The sequence below is a fragment of the Watersipora subatra genome, chromosome 8 (genome assembly GCF_963576615.1).
Source record: "Watersipora subatra chromosome 8, tzWatSuba1.1, whole genome shotgun sequence".
Taxonomy (NCBI): Eukaryota; Metazoa; Bryozoa; class Gymnolaemata; order Cheilostomatida; family Watersiporidae; genus Watersipora; species Watersipora subatra.
The window spans coordinates 17,070,907-17,084,025 of NC_088715.1; the positions used below are offsets into that span (position 1 = coordinate 17,070,907).

Here is a 13,119-nt window from a genome sequence, read left to right on the forward strand (position 1 = left end):
CTAATTCTGCGACACTGACAATCTCCTAGTAGCAGAAGTAGTAAAGCAAACCATGGTACGTTGATAGACACATTAAAAACGTACCAATACTATTTAAGTTGGACATTGGAGCTGACGTAATGGTGATGCGTGAAGAGTCTTATTTTCAGCTATGCAATAAATCTAAATTGTTTTTTTGTGTGATACTAGTCTGAATAGTGCTAATGCAACAATGGATGTGTTGGGTTTTTGCGATGATGATGTCTTATGCAGGGCCAAAACCTAGTCTGAAAACATATATTGCAAAATGTCATAGTAATTCGTTATCTAGATCAGCTGCAATCAATATGCAATTGTCAACCGTATAGAATAATTGGGTGTAGTTAAATATGTTATTGCTAATATCAAAATTGTAGAAAGTACAAAACCTGTTGCTGTATCGGTACCAAGATGTGTCCCAATTGCACTGTTGTCTCAGTGAATGACACACCAGATCGCATGTTAAAAACAGTGTTATTAGGCCCATAACTGAACCAACCAAATGGTGTTCTACCAATGCACCGGTAGAAAAGCCCAGTGAGACGGTACCTAGTTGTGTAGATTACCGTGCAGTGAATAGGGCGGTGAAGAGAGAGTTCTATGCGATTCCTAGCTTTGACGAATTAGCGTCTAAATTTAGAGGTACAATACTGTTCTCGACTTTAAGCGCTAAATCTGGATATCAGATCAAATTAGATAATGAATCTTAGAAACTGATCTCATAACTCAGATGTTGTCTTCCCTTTAACTGTCTAACATTTGGTATTATCAGTGCAGGCGAGATGTTTCAGCAAACTAGGAAATCATTGCTCTAAGGCATAGTTGGTGTTGTTGTTCATCAAGATGACGCTGTAGTTTTTGGGAAATTAATAAAAACGCTCGACTCTAGACTACACCAGGTGCTCAGAATTCTCCTGGAATCGGATCTAGAGCTGAACAAAGCAAAGTTTTGCTATCATAAAACATCAGTGAAGTTTCTAGAATACATATTTGACAGCAACGGTGTGTCTGTGAACCAAAATAGAGTTAAGGTTATAGAGAGCTTAGCTAGAACCACTGATGTGACTACCTTGCGTAGAGTATTAGGTGCTATTAACTATTTGCAGAAATCTGCACCAAACCTATCAAATCTAACTTTTCCATTGAATGAACTTCTTAGAAAGGATGCTGCATGCATATTGGGTCCTGCTCAAAAATCTGCTACGGCTCAAATCGTCAAAAATATCAAGGGGGCACAAACATTAATATATGTAAGATATACATTGATATACATAAAATACTATGCTAATAAAGACCATGTTATAACTGTAGTCGATGCCTCTGCTGTTGGGCTAGGTGCTATGCTAGTAGAACAGGGCAATAAATGCGTGTCGTTGCGCCCGGAACACTATATGGAACCAAGAAACAGTATTCGAACATTGAAAGAGAGTTACCCAGTCCTGTGTGGGGTTTTGAGAAATATGACCAATATCTATGTGGATTGAAAGAACTTGAACTACAAACCAATCATAAACTGTTAGTACCTATGATAAATGGTGTTGATATTAACAAGACTTCGCCGAAATGTTAACATTTGCTCATGCGATATAATCTGGTAGCTATATATATAGTTGACAGCAGGATGTACTAGCCAGATGCTATATATCGAAGGCTCAATGAGCATTGTAAGATAGAAAACATCGATTTTGCTAAAAAAGTAAACCACAATATGGAGTCTGGGATGCAGAATTCCCTGCTTCAGAAAACAAATTTAATCAGATGAAAGTGTCCTCAAAAACTGATGCGAACATATCTAAGGCTATCTCATACACCATAAATGGTTGGCTGAAACATAAAAAAATGTTGAACCTGATCTTGGCCAGTTCTATTCAGTAACCATTTCTTTGGCTGTCGCAGGACTTCTACTTTATGACATAGTAGTGCCCACAATGCAGCGATGATCTATTCTGCAATCATTACATGATGGACAATGAGGAATTCACAAGTGTAGAGATCGTGCTAGCCAACTGGTATGGTGGCCTGGTATCTCTAAAGATATAGCAGTCCACTCCAACCAATTTGATCATTGCAATGAGCATTCTAATGCCAATAGACTTGAACCCATAATAGTGAGCGATCCACCTCCTACAAAATGGTATCGCATATCGACTGATCCATTCCATAGCAAGTATATTGAGATAATGAGGCTACTAAAAACTGACTCGGCTTTAATCATCGACAAACTTATGACACTTTTCTCATGCTGGGGCTTCCCAAATGAAATAATTCTGACAATGGCCCACAGCATTCTAGCAATGAATTTAAGCTGTTCACAAATCAATTCGGCATAAAGCACATCACTAGTTGCGCGTACGTTTCACAATCCAACGGTGCAGCAGAAAACGCTGTCAAAACTGCATAGATGACATACTGTTCTACAAAAAGTAACCTCGGTTACAGCCCAAATGAGATTATGAAAGGTCATCAGTTTAAAAATCGAGTTTATTACCAAGATGTGGCCCTAAGCGAAATCAACATAAAAGACAAAATTGTACAATATGCTAATCATGAACATAAATGCTTATTTAAATCTGTGTATGACAGGTTAGCTAATGCCCAGCCATTGAGTTACTTGAGCCCAGGTACCGATGTACACTTTGTAGGGATAACATTTGGTCACCAAACCAATATACTGTTGTAGGGAAAGCCTCTACTCTAAGATCATACATACATAGAGACCAAGAGACAAGCCGAAGTTTTAGCATTTATCAGCGAAGTATGCCGATTACGACGTGTGATGATAGACTGTTGTACCTTATGCTTGAACACACATTAATTTGCACATATAACTATATATTTGGTTTTTAAGTGTAGGCCAACCTAAATATGTAGCCAGCATTATTATATCACTGTTTCCTAGCTTATATTTTGTGTGATGTATATATATAATTAGTTTGGGTTTTACAGATATATATCTTGACGCTTTGTGCCAGTTCTAGTTTTATATTATCTTCCGCATGCGCATTGGATTACCTATCGCCTTTCTTTACATAAAGATGGTATTATTTTGTATACTCCATAAGATTTTGTATACGCTTGATATTGTACCAATTTGAATCTTAGGAGGAAGTTGTTCTGTGAGTTGCTTTCTCATGCCATGTAATCATGTTTTGCGAGTTAGCTTATTCTATAAAATAACGAACAAAAGTTACAAGGTAACACACAAAACAACAACAGCACATGAAACGACAAACATACTGTGAAATTTATAGAGATAATTATAACTTATAAAAATGATAGTATAAAAACTCATTATCTTTACAAGAATACGAAAAGAAAAATTACTCAATGATTATTATTTAAATAAATCACTTTAAAAAATTGAAATGCAAGCAATCGCAAATTATATTAATAAGGCTTCTGGGGCCAGTTTGTTCTTGTTACAACTTGAATGACACATTTTTAATTCAAATAACACAAAAATATATACAAAGGTCAGTCAATAAGTAGTAGGAAGTTGGTCATAAGTTTTGTTCTATTTTATTTAGCAATTTAATATTTTCTAGCCTTTTATAAATGGGAGTTTTCAACACTTACACAAAAATTCATCATTTTAGTGATTCAAGTATTTAATATTATTTATATTCAAAATGGCCGCCAAACTGAAAACATGCTCACTCATAGAGCAAAGAGCTGTTATAAGATTTTTGAGAGCTGAAGGTGTGAAAACAAGTGTCATACACAGAAAAATGAAACAAAAATATGGGTAAAGAAAAATAGAAAAATATGCACAAACAAGCTGCTATTTGTGGGTTGATGAAATCAAGAATGGGCGAAGAGACAAAATCTCCTGTAAAAAAGAAGTTTAAATCCCAGAGAACCACACAGAAAGTAATACTCACAGTATTCTGGGATAGAAAGGATCCTAGAACTTGGGATTTCAAGAGCCAAGGTAACACTGGTAACTCTAAAAACTACTGTGAGCTCCTGGCTGTGGTAAAGCAAAACATAAGGAACAAGAGAAGAGACCTCCAGAATAGAGATGTCGTGTTCCACCAGGACAATGCCCGCCCACATACTGTTGCCCGTACAATGGCCAAAATTGAGGAAGTGGGCTGGGAGGTGTTAGTACACCCTCCTTATAGTCCAGATCTGGCGCCAAGCAATTTAATCTTTTTTGGACCATTAAAGAACCACATGAGAGACAAGCACTCCACTACTGATGCAGCTGTCATGAAAGCTGTGCGCGAATGGTGTAGAACCCAGTGGCCAGAATTTTATTCTGCAGGAATTGAGAAACTTCCAGAAAGGTGGAACGAGTGCATAGAAAAAGTAAGGGATTATTTTGAAAAGTGAACAAAGAATTGTAGCTATAGGCCTATCTTTATGTAATAAAATGTTATGACAAAATTCCCACCATTTATCGACTAACCCTCGTACTTTCTGTTTGACAAGCAAAATGAAATCACCATTCCAAACGGCCCTCCTTCTTATTGTGTAGTACACAAAAGTATCTTACGATTGGACAAACCTGCAGCAATATTCGACTAGTAGTCGACAAAAGGCTGAATGAAACTATTGCCTCTATAACTAATACAAAAGCTTCAAATATTGCAGAAAATACTAACTCGTCAAACCAGGTAAACTAGCCTATCATAAACAAGGACCAAATAGAACTGCAAAATTTTCCGAATTTCCAATTTTGCAATTAGGCCTAGTGAGCAATTAATGGGAATCGTTCACTAGGACTAATTGCAACTCTCCCAGTAGACCATTTATTCAATAACCCAATACCTCTAGCGACAGAAAGGAAAGCCCTTGCTGCACGATGTGATCTGCTAACTGGTCATAGCAAGCTGCAACTATTCCAGTATGTTATATTATTCATCATATAATAAATTTAGGAGTTGTGTCTCCTTGCCTAGGTTTCAGTTCAATGACGTGAGGATCATGTGACTACGTTGTTATCAGTTTCCATCTTGAAAATAAAACAATAAGCTTTGTTTTAATCAATAACGCTCTAATAAATATTATAGTAATGAGAATTTTACGACACAGCATAATGTAACATGGTGTCAGACGGGTGCCAGTGACCTTAATTCCTACAATTGCTTGTGTTTGCCTGGCCTCCGGACGCAAGTAGCTGCATTAAAAAACTAAGTACATCTATTCAGTTGTTACTATAATTTTACTAGTGTGATACCACTAGTAGCAGTTCATTTCTTGGCTTGGTTTTGAAATGGCTAGTGAAGATGAGGAGGAAACTACAGTTGCAGCAGCTGCAGCTAGACTCCCCCACCTATTAAAGTGGACACACCCAAGCGTATGGACTTTGCAAATGCTTGCACAGCATTGCCAAAATGGAATAAATGATTCCGACGATACAGACACATTAGCGGTCTCAAGGCGCATAAAGTTCAAGTGCAGATTGACACGCTGTTGTGTATCTTAGGCCCAGAGAGCAAAGGTGTATACACACAGTTGAACATAAAAGAGGAAGGCATAATTCTTGATGCAGTTCTTACAGGTTTTACTGAATACTTTCAACCCAGAACAAATGTGCAAAATTATAGAACCCAGTTTTACAATCGTAGACAATCTAATGAAGAATCAGCCGAGGAATATATCAGAAGAATTCATTCTCTCCCTGTGAAACGAAGATTAAACGCTAACTTCACACAAGCGGACATGATAAGGATAGACTCTTATCAGATATGCGCGACACATCATTGAGCGCTGAGTTATAACTGGACGAGGCAGATACTCTAGACACTGTAACGTCGAAAATGAGAGCAAAGGAAACAATAGAAAAACAAATGAAGAAGGAAGCTCAGGTGGCAGTTATCAAGTGCAGTTGCAAACCATTAGCGCATAAGCAGCCAACTGTAAAACGGGATTGCAAATAGTGTGGCCAGTCACATCCGCCACGTGCATGCCCAGCCTTTGGAAAAACCTGCAAAATCTGCTTAAAACAAAATCATTTTGCTGCTGTCTGTCAGCAGAGGATGACAAAAGCTGACGAAGTGATCATTGAGTAGCAGGCCGAAGCATGTGATAACTCCGACTTCTGTATCGACACTCGCAATCTCCAAATACATACGATTGCTGATGAAAAGAACATGATAACTGTAGACGGATTTTCTATAGATTTAGGTTTAGATAAGGAAACATTAGATGTTAGCAATGAATGGTTTTTCGATTTAGAAGTGAATAGTAAAGTTTTGAGTGCAAAAGTAGACACAGGTGCTCAAGCTAACGTACAATCTCAAACTGAACTTCAGAGGGTTTTGCCTGGGCTGCAGTTGTGCCTAGTCGGAGGCGGTTGACGTGAAATTTCGGTCATGTTTTGCCTGTTTTAGGTGTCACAGAAGTACATGCTAAATACAAACAACATAGGCAGACTATTACATTTCATGTATTGGAATCGGGCTTTAAAGCAAGCACATTACTGGGCCTACCATTTATTTAACGATTGGGTATAATCAACACGGTCTCTGTGGTTAGTGCTAATTTTAAACCTCAGCCGCAGGATATCACATATAAGTGTGACTTAGCTGACGAGTTCGCAGATGTTTTCGATGGGTTTGGTAAGTTGGAGATAACTCATACTATTACGCTTAAGCCCGATGCCCAACCGGTTAGTTGTGCACCCAGACCAGTGCCTCACGCTCTCAGAGTTAAGCTAGAAGCCGAGTTTGATCGTCTTATGTCGCTGGACATTATCTGTAAGTGCATAGAGCCAAGCCCATGGCTGAATAAAATTGTTCCAGTCTTGAAGTCAGATGGATGGCTTAGGATATGTCTAGATCCCCACCATCTAAATGCCTGCACAGTTAGACACCGTTTGTTGTTACCTACCATTAGTGACATTTACGCTAGGTTAGCAGGGTCTACTGTGTTTACGACGTTAGACGCACAGGCCGGGTTTCACCAAATACCTATTGATGAGGAGTCGTCTAAGCTTACTGCGGTTTCTGACACCTTTTGGTTGCTTCAGATTTAAATGTTTACCCTTTGGCATAACATCAGCCCTCGAGTTTTTTCATAAAACAATGGCTGAGTTGGTGGTTGATATGTCAGGATTTGAGGTATACATTGATGATATCTTAGTACATGTCTCAAGTCAGGTAGAACATAAAAAAAGCTAGGTGAAGTTCTAAGTAGGTTCAGAAAAGTAGGTCTAAAGCTGAACATGAAAAAAATGCTGTTTCAGTAAGCAATCTGTCAAGTTTCTCGGGCATATAGTGTCAATCACAGGTATCAGTCCTTCGGAAGAATGAATCCGAGCTATACAGGAAGAGATTACTCCGTCAAGCAAGACAGAGGTAAGATCCTTCCTTGGGATGGTAACCTACCTAGCCAAGTTTTGTCCCAATTTATTAGAACACACCAAGGTGCTGAGGGACTTTTTAAAAGACAGGGTTGAATTTTGTTGGGATGTTGTCCACGATAAGGCATTTGAAAATGTGAAAAATCTTGTCAGTCATACCCCAGTACTCGATCTATTTGATCCAGACAAAGCAGTCGTAGTTAATGTAGATGCAAGTTCTCATAGCCGGGTGCTGTGCTGTTACAAGATGGGCAGTCTATAGAATTTGCCGCTAAATCACTGACCCCTACTCGGTGTCTATATGGGCAAGTAGAAAAAGAAATGCTAGCTATTCAATTTGGGTTAACTAGGTTTCACCAGTATGTGTATGGTAAGAACGTTACAGTCGATTCTGATCACCAACCACTGGTTAGTATAAACCGAAAACCTGATTATAAAAAAAGTGATTTGCCCTCCACGCTACAGCGTATGCGTATGCAGCGTTACCAATACAAAGTGAGTCGCGCGCCTGGTAAGCATATGTACATTTCAGACTACCTGTCCAAGTCCTGTAGGGCTAGTACTTATTTAGTTGACTTGACATTTGAGGATCCAATGCCACAGATTTGTGCAGTGAGAATTGAGTCAGCAGCTACCAATGAAGACATTGAGGCTACAAGTCAGGATGATGCGCTGAGAGTAGTGATGCGGTACGTTAGGTTAGGCTGGCCAAGTAAGAAAAGGCAGTGTCAGGCTTTAGCAAAACCATATTGGCAGTTTAGGCTAGATATTAGTCTATATGAAGGGTTGCTGTTTTACGGTGATCGATCGATAATTCCCTCACAAAAGCAAGCTGAGATCATTGATCGTTTGCATACCAGCCATTAAGGCATAACTAGAACTCAACAGCAGGCTAGAACTGCCGTCTTTTGGCCGGGTATGTGTAATAGAATCATGGACAAGGTAGCGTCGTGCAGCATTTGTAAGCAACACGCAACGCTCAATGCAATGCCCAATTGATTCCTGCCGAGAATCCAGAGTATCCGTGGCAAACTATAGGCAGTGACCTTTTCCAGCTAGGTGATAGTCATTATTTACTCAATGTAGATTACTTTTCTAAGTGGGTTACAGTCATTAAACTAGACGATTTAACAAGCAAAGGTATCATAGCTAGAGTTTAAGAAACGGTTCGCAGATTATGGTCAGGCTAGAACCACAAGATCTGATAATGGTCCGCAATATAGCTCCAGAGATATTAGGGAATTTGCGGCTCAGTATGGCATTAGTCACATCACTTCTTCACCCGGTTATGCAAGGTCTAATGGTCAGGTGGAGAGGGCTATTCAAACCGTCAAGCAACTCACGACTAAAACAATTAAAGATGGTCATTGTTTCTGGAACACATTGCAGATGCTGCAAAACACTCCTTTAGCAAGTAATTTGCCTTCTCCAGCTCAGCTATTACAGGGTAGGACTTTATTTGAGGGCATTCCCACACAAGCCAAGTGTCTATTCCCTCGAGCTTACAATAGAGAAGAGGTAAGAGCTAATTTTGAAGCAAGACAGCGTAGTATGAAAGCCAACCATGATTCGAAGAAGACGCCAAAGAGAATAGTGCTTTCTGAGGGCCGGCCAGTGTGTTTTCGATCGCAAAAAGGTAACTGGGAGCCTGCAATCATAAAAGAACATCACACTCAGGCTAGATCTCACTCATTAGAAAACAAAGCCACTGGAATTATCATCCGTAGAAATAGAGTGCACTTAAAGCCAGATCAGTCACAATTTATGGAAGAGTCTGAGGTTGTTAAGGATCCTGGACCAGTCATTGATCCTGGTTCCGAATCTAAACCCATCACAGAGACCAAGGATCCTGGACCGATAATTGATCTTGGTTCCGAATCTAAACCCATCACAGAGACCGACTTTAAATCAAGTCAGCCCTGCCCAAGTTCTGGTACTGTTGTTGATCACAAAATGGCTTCGAGTGCTAAATCACCCGTTGGCAGTGGAGATCAAGCTCGGGTTGTGGGGTCACCTGCTGTTCGGCGGATGGGGTGCGGCAAGCCGGTTATGAAGCCTCTGAGGTTTCGTGATGAGATATGAAAATTTGAATCGTGGTAGCATTTATTTTGCATTTGTCGTTTTATAGTTATTTCGGTATTAAACCTGGTCGGTTTTGTAAAATGTTTTAGTTTAGATAATAGCATGAGCACAATCTATATATTAGAAAGAGAGATGTTATATTATTCATCATATTATAAATTTACGAGTTGTGTCTCCTTGCCTAGGTTTCAGTTCAATGACGTGGGAATCATGCGACTACGTTGTTATCAGTTTCCATCTTGAAAATAAAACAATAAGCTTTGCTTTAATCAATTACGCTCTAATAAATATTATATTAATGAAAATCTTATGACACGGCATAACGTAACACAATATACTATTGGAGCAACCTATACACCTACATGCACATGTTTGTTGGAGTACGAAACTAGTATAAACTACCTCTACCAATGCTCAGACTATAATACTTCTCGACAACAGATAAATCCAAACGCTATGAAATAGGACACTGTTATTAAATTGATCGACAAAACAGAACGCCTATACTATTAAAACTCCTTTACGTAAAGACAATACAATTATATAGCGCTACATAAATATACTCATGAAATAATATATGCACATATGTGAGTGTAAACATGAATTTATTTTATAAATCATATGTATTATCAGGCCTGCAAATAGAAGCAATTTTTACTTTTTTTTGTTGATTGTTTAAAATAAAGAATTAACTAACTTCCAAATTTATGCGGGACTTTTCAGTTCAAATATTGTCCGCGAGCGTTCTTCTACCGGAAAACACTAGCGAGTCAACGCGTATACAATATAATGAATAAAGCCATGAATCCTCTTTAGCGTTTTATCGTCATTTTGCCGTTTGCGCAACGATGGTTTTTTGTCAAACTGAAACAGGCGAAATCTCACTAAACTATCAACGATCGACAAAAAACTTATATTTGGAGTGGCGATGGTTGGTAACTGAAAGTTCCCGAAAAGGTTGGACCTGAGCCTAAATTTCCTACCTTGAGTCACCTGATGTACCCTTCGCAATTTTTATATGCACGAAATTTGAATTTTGGCGACAGCTAAGCAACATTGGAGTAGTTTCATTCTATGCTATTTATCACTAATTGATGTAGACATAGTTTCATTATTCAATACTTTTCATTTAGAAAAACCTTTGGATTGTTTCGCTTGTTAAATGGTAAAAACATGTCGGTTCTTAGAAGGTATTTTCATGCTACTCTAAATCTAGAAGTTGCGATAATCCTAGTATTGGTCTAGAGTCTAGACGTATAATTGGGAATTGTGAATACGGTCATGCTTAGTTACTTAGTAGATGCATCCCATCAGATGCGTATTGTGTTATTATAAATTTTAATATTTAATGTTGTTATGTGTGGTTGTGGAGAAATTATGTTATGCATAACTAATCCGAATCCATACACAACATCAGTGTTGAATTTGCTTGTCGTATTATTCTATTTGGATTATGTTTAGTTTGTGCACTTTTGCTTAGCTTGTGGGATTTGGGAACTAATTCAATTATTACTGGTTCAAGTATAGTGAATGTGTTAAGCTACTCTAAGCAATACTAATATCTACTAGCAAAGGTTACTTCTTTATTCTATAAGTCAAACAATGCAATACACAACTAACAAAATTTTAAAACATTAATATTAATGACAAACAATCAGAAGAACTAATAAAAATTACATCTTTACTCGAACGGTCGTCTATGTTTGTTGATCAGTCCTGTACAGCTGTGAGTTTCGACAGTCAAACGAGAGTCGTGAGAGGCCATATGTAGAGATTGTCAGCAGTTGAGATAGTGGTGTAGAAGAGGCTCAGCTGATGAGGGAGAAGGAGGCGCCATCGGTGGAGAAGAGAAAAAGAGGCTCCTCAGCAGGCAGATGAGAAAGCGTCCCAGGAGGCCCTCGGGAAGAGAAAGAGAGCCAGAGCTCAAGCTAGAGCTGGAGATAGAGATGGGATAGAGATATTGAGTCATTGGATCTGTTCTCTTTTATAGACGTCCACCACTCACGCCCACTTACCTAGCCTGTGGGTGTAGGTTGAGTGTTCAATGCTTTATGTCAGGCGTGTGAAGATATCTTGTTTGCGTAAGTCTTCAGCTGGTGCACGTCATGTTGACATGTAGGGTGGAGCTCGTGACTTACTCCTGGTGTCTAGGTCACCTTTGACAGGGGTGGCAGATCTATATGTGTGCACTCATTTGATTCGTCTCTAATGTTTCTCTGGTGGTTTTCTGGTGAAGGTGGTTGGTATGTTTAATTGCTTCCACTTCTCTTTGGTGGTTTCCACAAGCGGTGCTGATGCAGTTTCCATGACTAATTTCTTCCAATTCGGAAGTTTCTAATTTTCTTTTGACATTTTCAATTATTGGATCGTTTGACATATTTTAGGTGTCTTGCTGCTTGTACGCATTATATGCTTATCCTGTGGTCTGGCTGCATTCCCTGTTGGTATCTTGTTTTCGCAGTATCTCCGTAAAACAATGTTTTGAAGCTTGCTTTACATTTTTTCTGTCAAACCTAACAACTTAATTATGGGATTGCATTGAAGTAAGAGATAATCAATTGTAAATCATCATGTGTAGCAATTTGTCTAGTGCACTGTTGCTTCAAGTTGTTTTTTATTGGCTGCATGACATTTCTAGCCCTTTATTGTCCGTTCGTCTATAGAGCTAATATAACATGTTTGGGTTTATGATTGCTTACTAGCTAAAGGCTGACCAACATGATTTTGAACATAACCCTTCGGACAGTATTTTGGAGTCCATGTTTTGTCACCAAGCAGGAAACCAAAAGCGGCGCCTGCGTGACTCTTATATTTATATTGGGCAGGGCCAAAAAGCAAAACAATAGCAGGTGCGTAGCACCGGTAAAAGCAATACGATGAAGCAAGGTTGGCAAAATTATTATATTTTCAAAAATATCATATCACTGATATATTTCATGATATTTATTGATATTTATAAATATTTTTGATATTTACTGATATTTATGATATTTTTGAAACATGGCATTTTTGAAAAAAACTTGAAGCTAAGTTGAACTTGTATAGTGTTTACATTGTGATTGATGTATTTTATAGGCTGTATGGGACCAGTCAGCAATGTTTAATACCATAAACTTGATTTATTGTAGGCCTAGTATAATAATAATTTTTATAAGTATGAAATTGTTCGTCAACCACTGGATTGGAAATCAGGGCATGAATGCAATGTGCAAACAAAATAGTGCAAATAGTAAATACACACTATGATAGTCCAAGCATGTTCTAATGTCCTACTCTTGTCTAGTTTAGGTATTTGTAAGGAAACACCAGGTTGCCAGCCTTCACCACACCGAGACAATTTTTCAACTTGCTGTGAACCAGTCCACATGATGAAAACACACACTCAACACTAGCAATCAGAGTTATATCATCATATTTATAGATTTTATACTGAGCCAGAATCCTTTGAAGCTACTCATTAAAAGATTTTTACAGAAAATGATGAGATACTCTGTCATCTCAGTGAGTCAGTGTACAGCGCTTACAATTTTGTTTCTGGGTGTCAGATTGTTCAATTCAAAATCATGGATTATGAATTTCAAAAGGGTTTCAGAAGGCTGGTTTCCCAATAAGGCAATAAAATATAACAGTTTAACATGAGATGGGATAATTAGGTTAGGGAGATAGTACTGGGATGAGGGAATACAATTTAGATCTGAAAATCTTTTCTC

General features: G+C 38.4%; 1 protein-coding gene across 1 annotated transcript; it reads left to right on the forward strand.

Annotated features, from left to right (window-relative positions):
- Window positions 1-7,273: 7,273 nt before the first annotated feature.
- LOC137402333 (uncharacterized) lies at window positions 7,274-11,364 on the forward strand. Its single transcript, XM_068088833.1, has 4 exons — window positions 7,274-7,322; window positions 7,575-8,174; window positions 8,502-9,390; window positions 11,211-11,364. Exons 1-4 carry the CDS (start codon window positions 7,274-7,276, stop codon window positions 11,362-11,364), a joined length of 1,692 nt encoding a protein of 563 aa, XP_067944934.1.
- The last annotated feature ends 1,755 nt before the right edge of the window (window positions 11,365-13,119 follow it).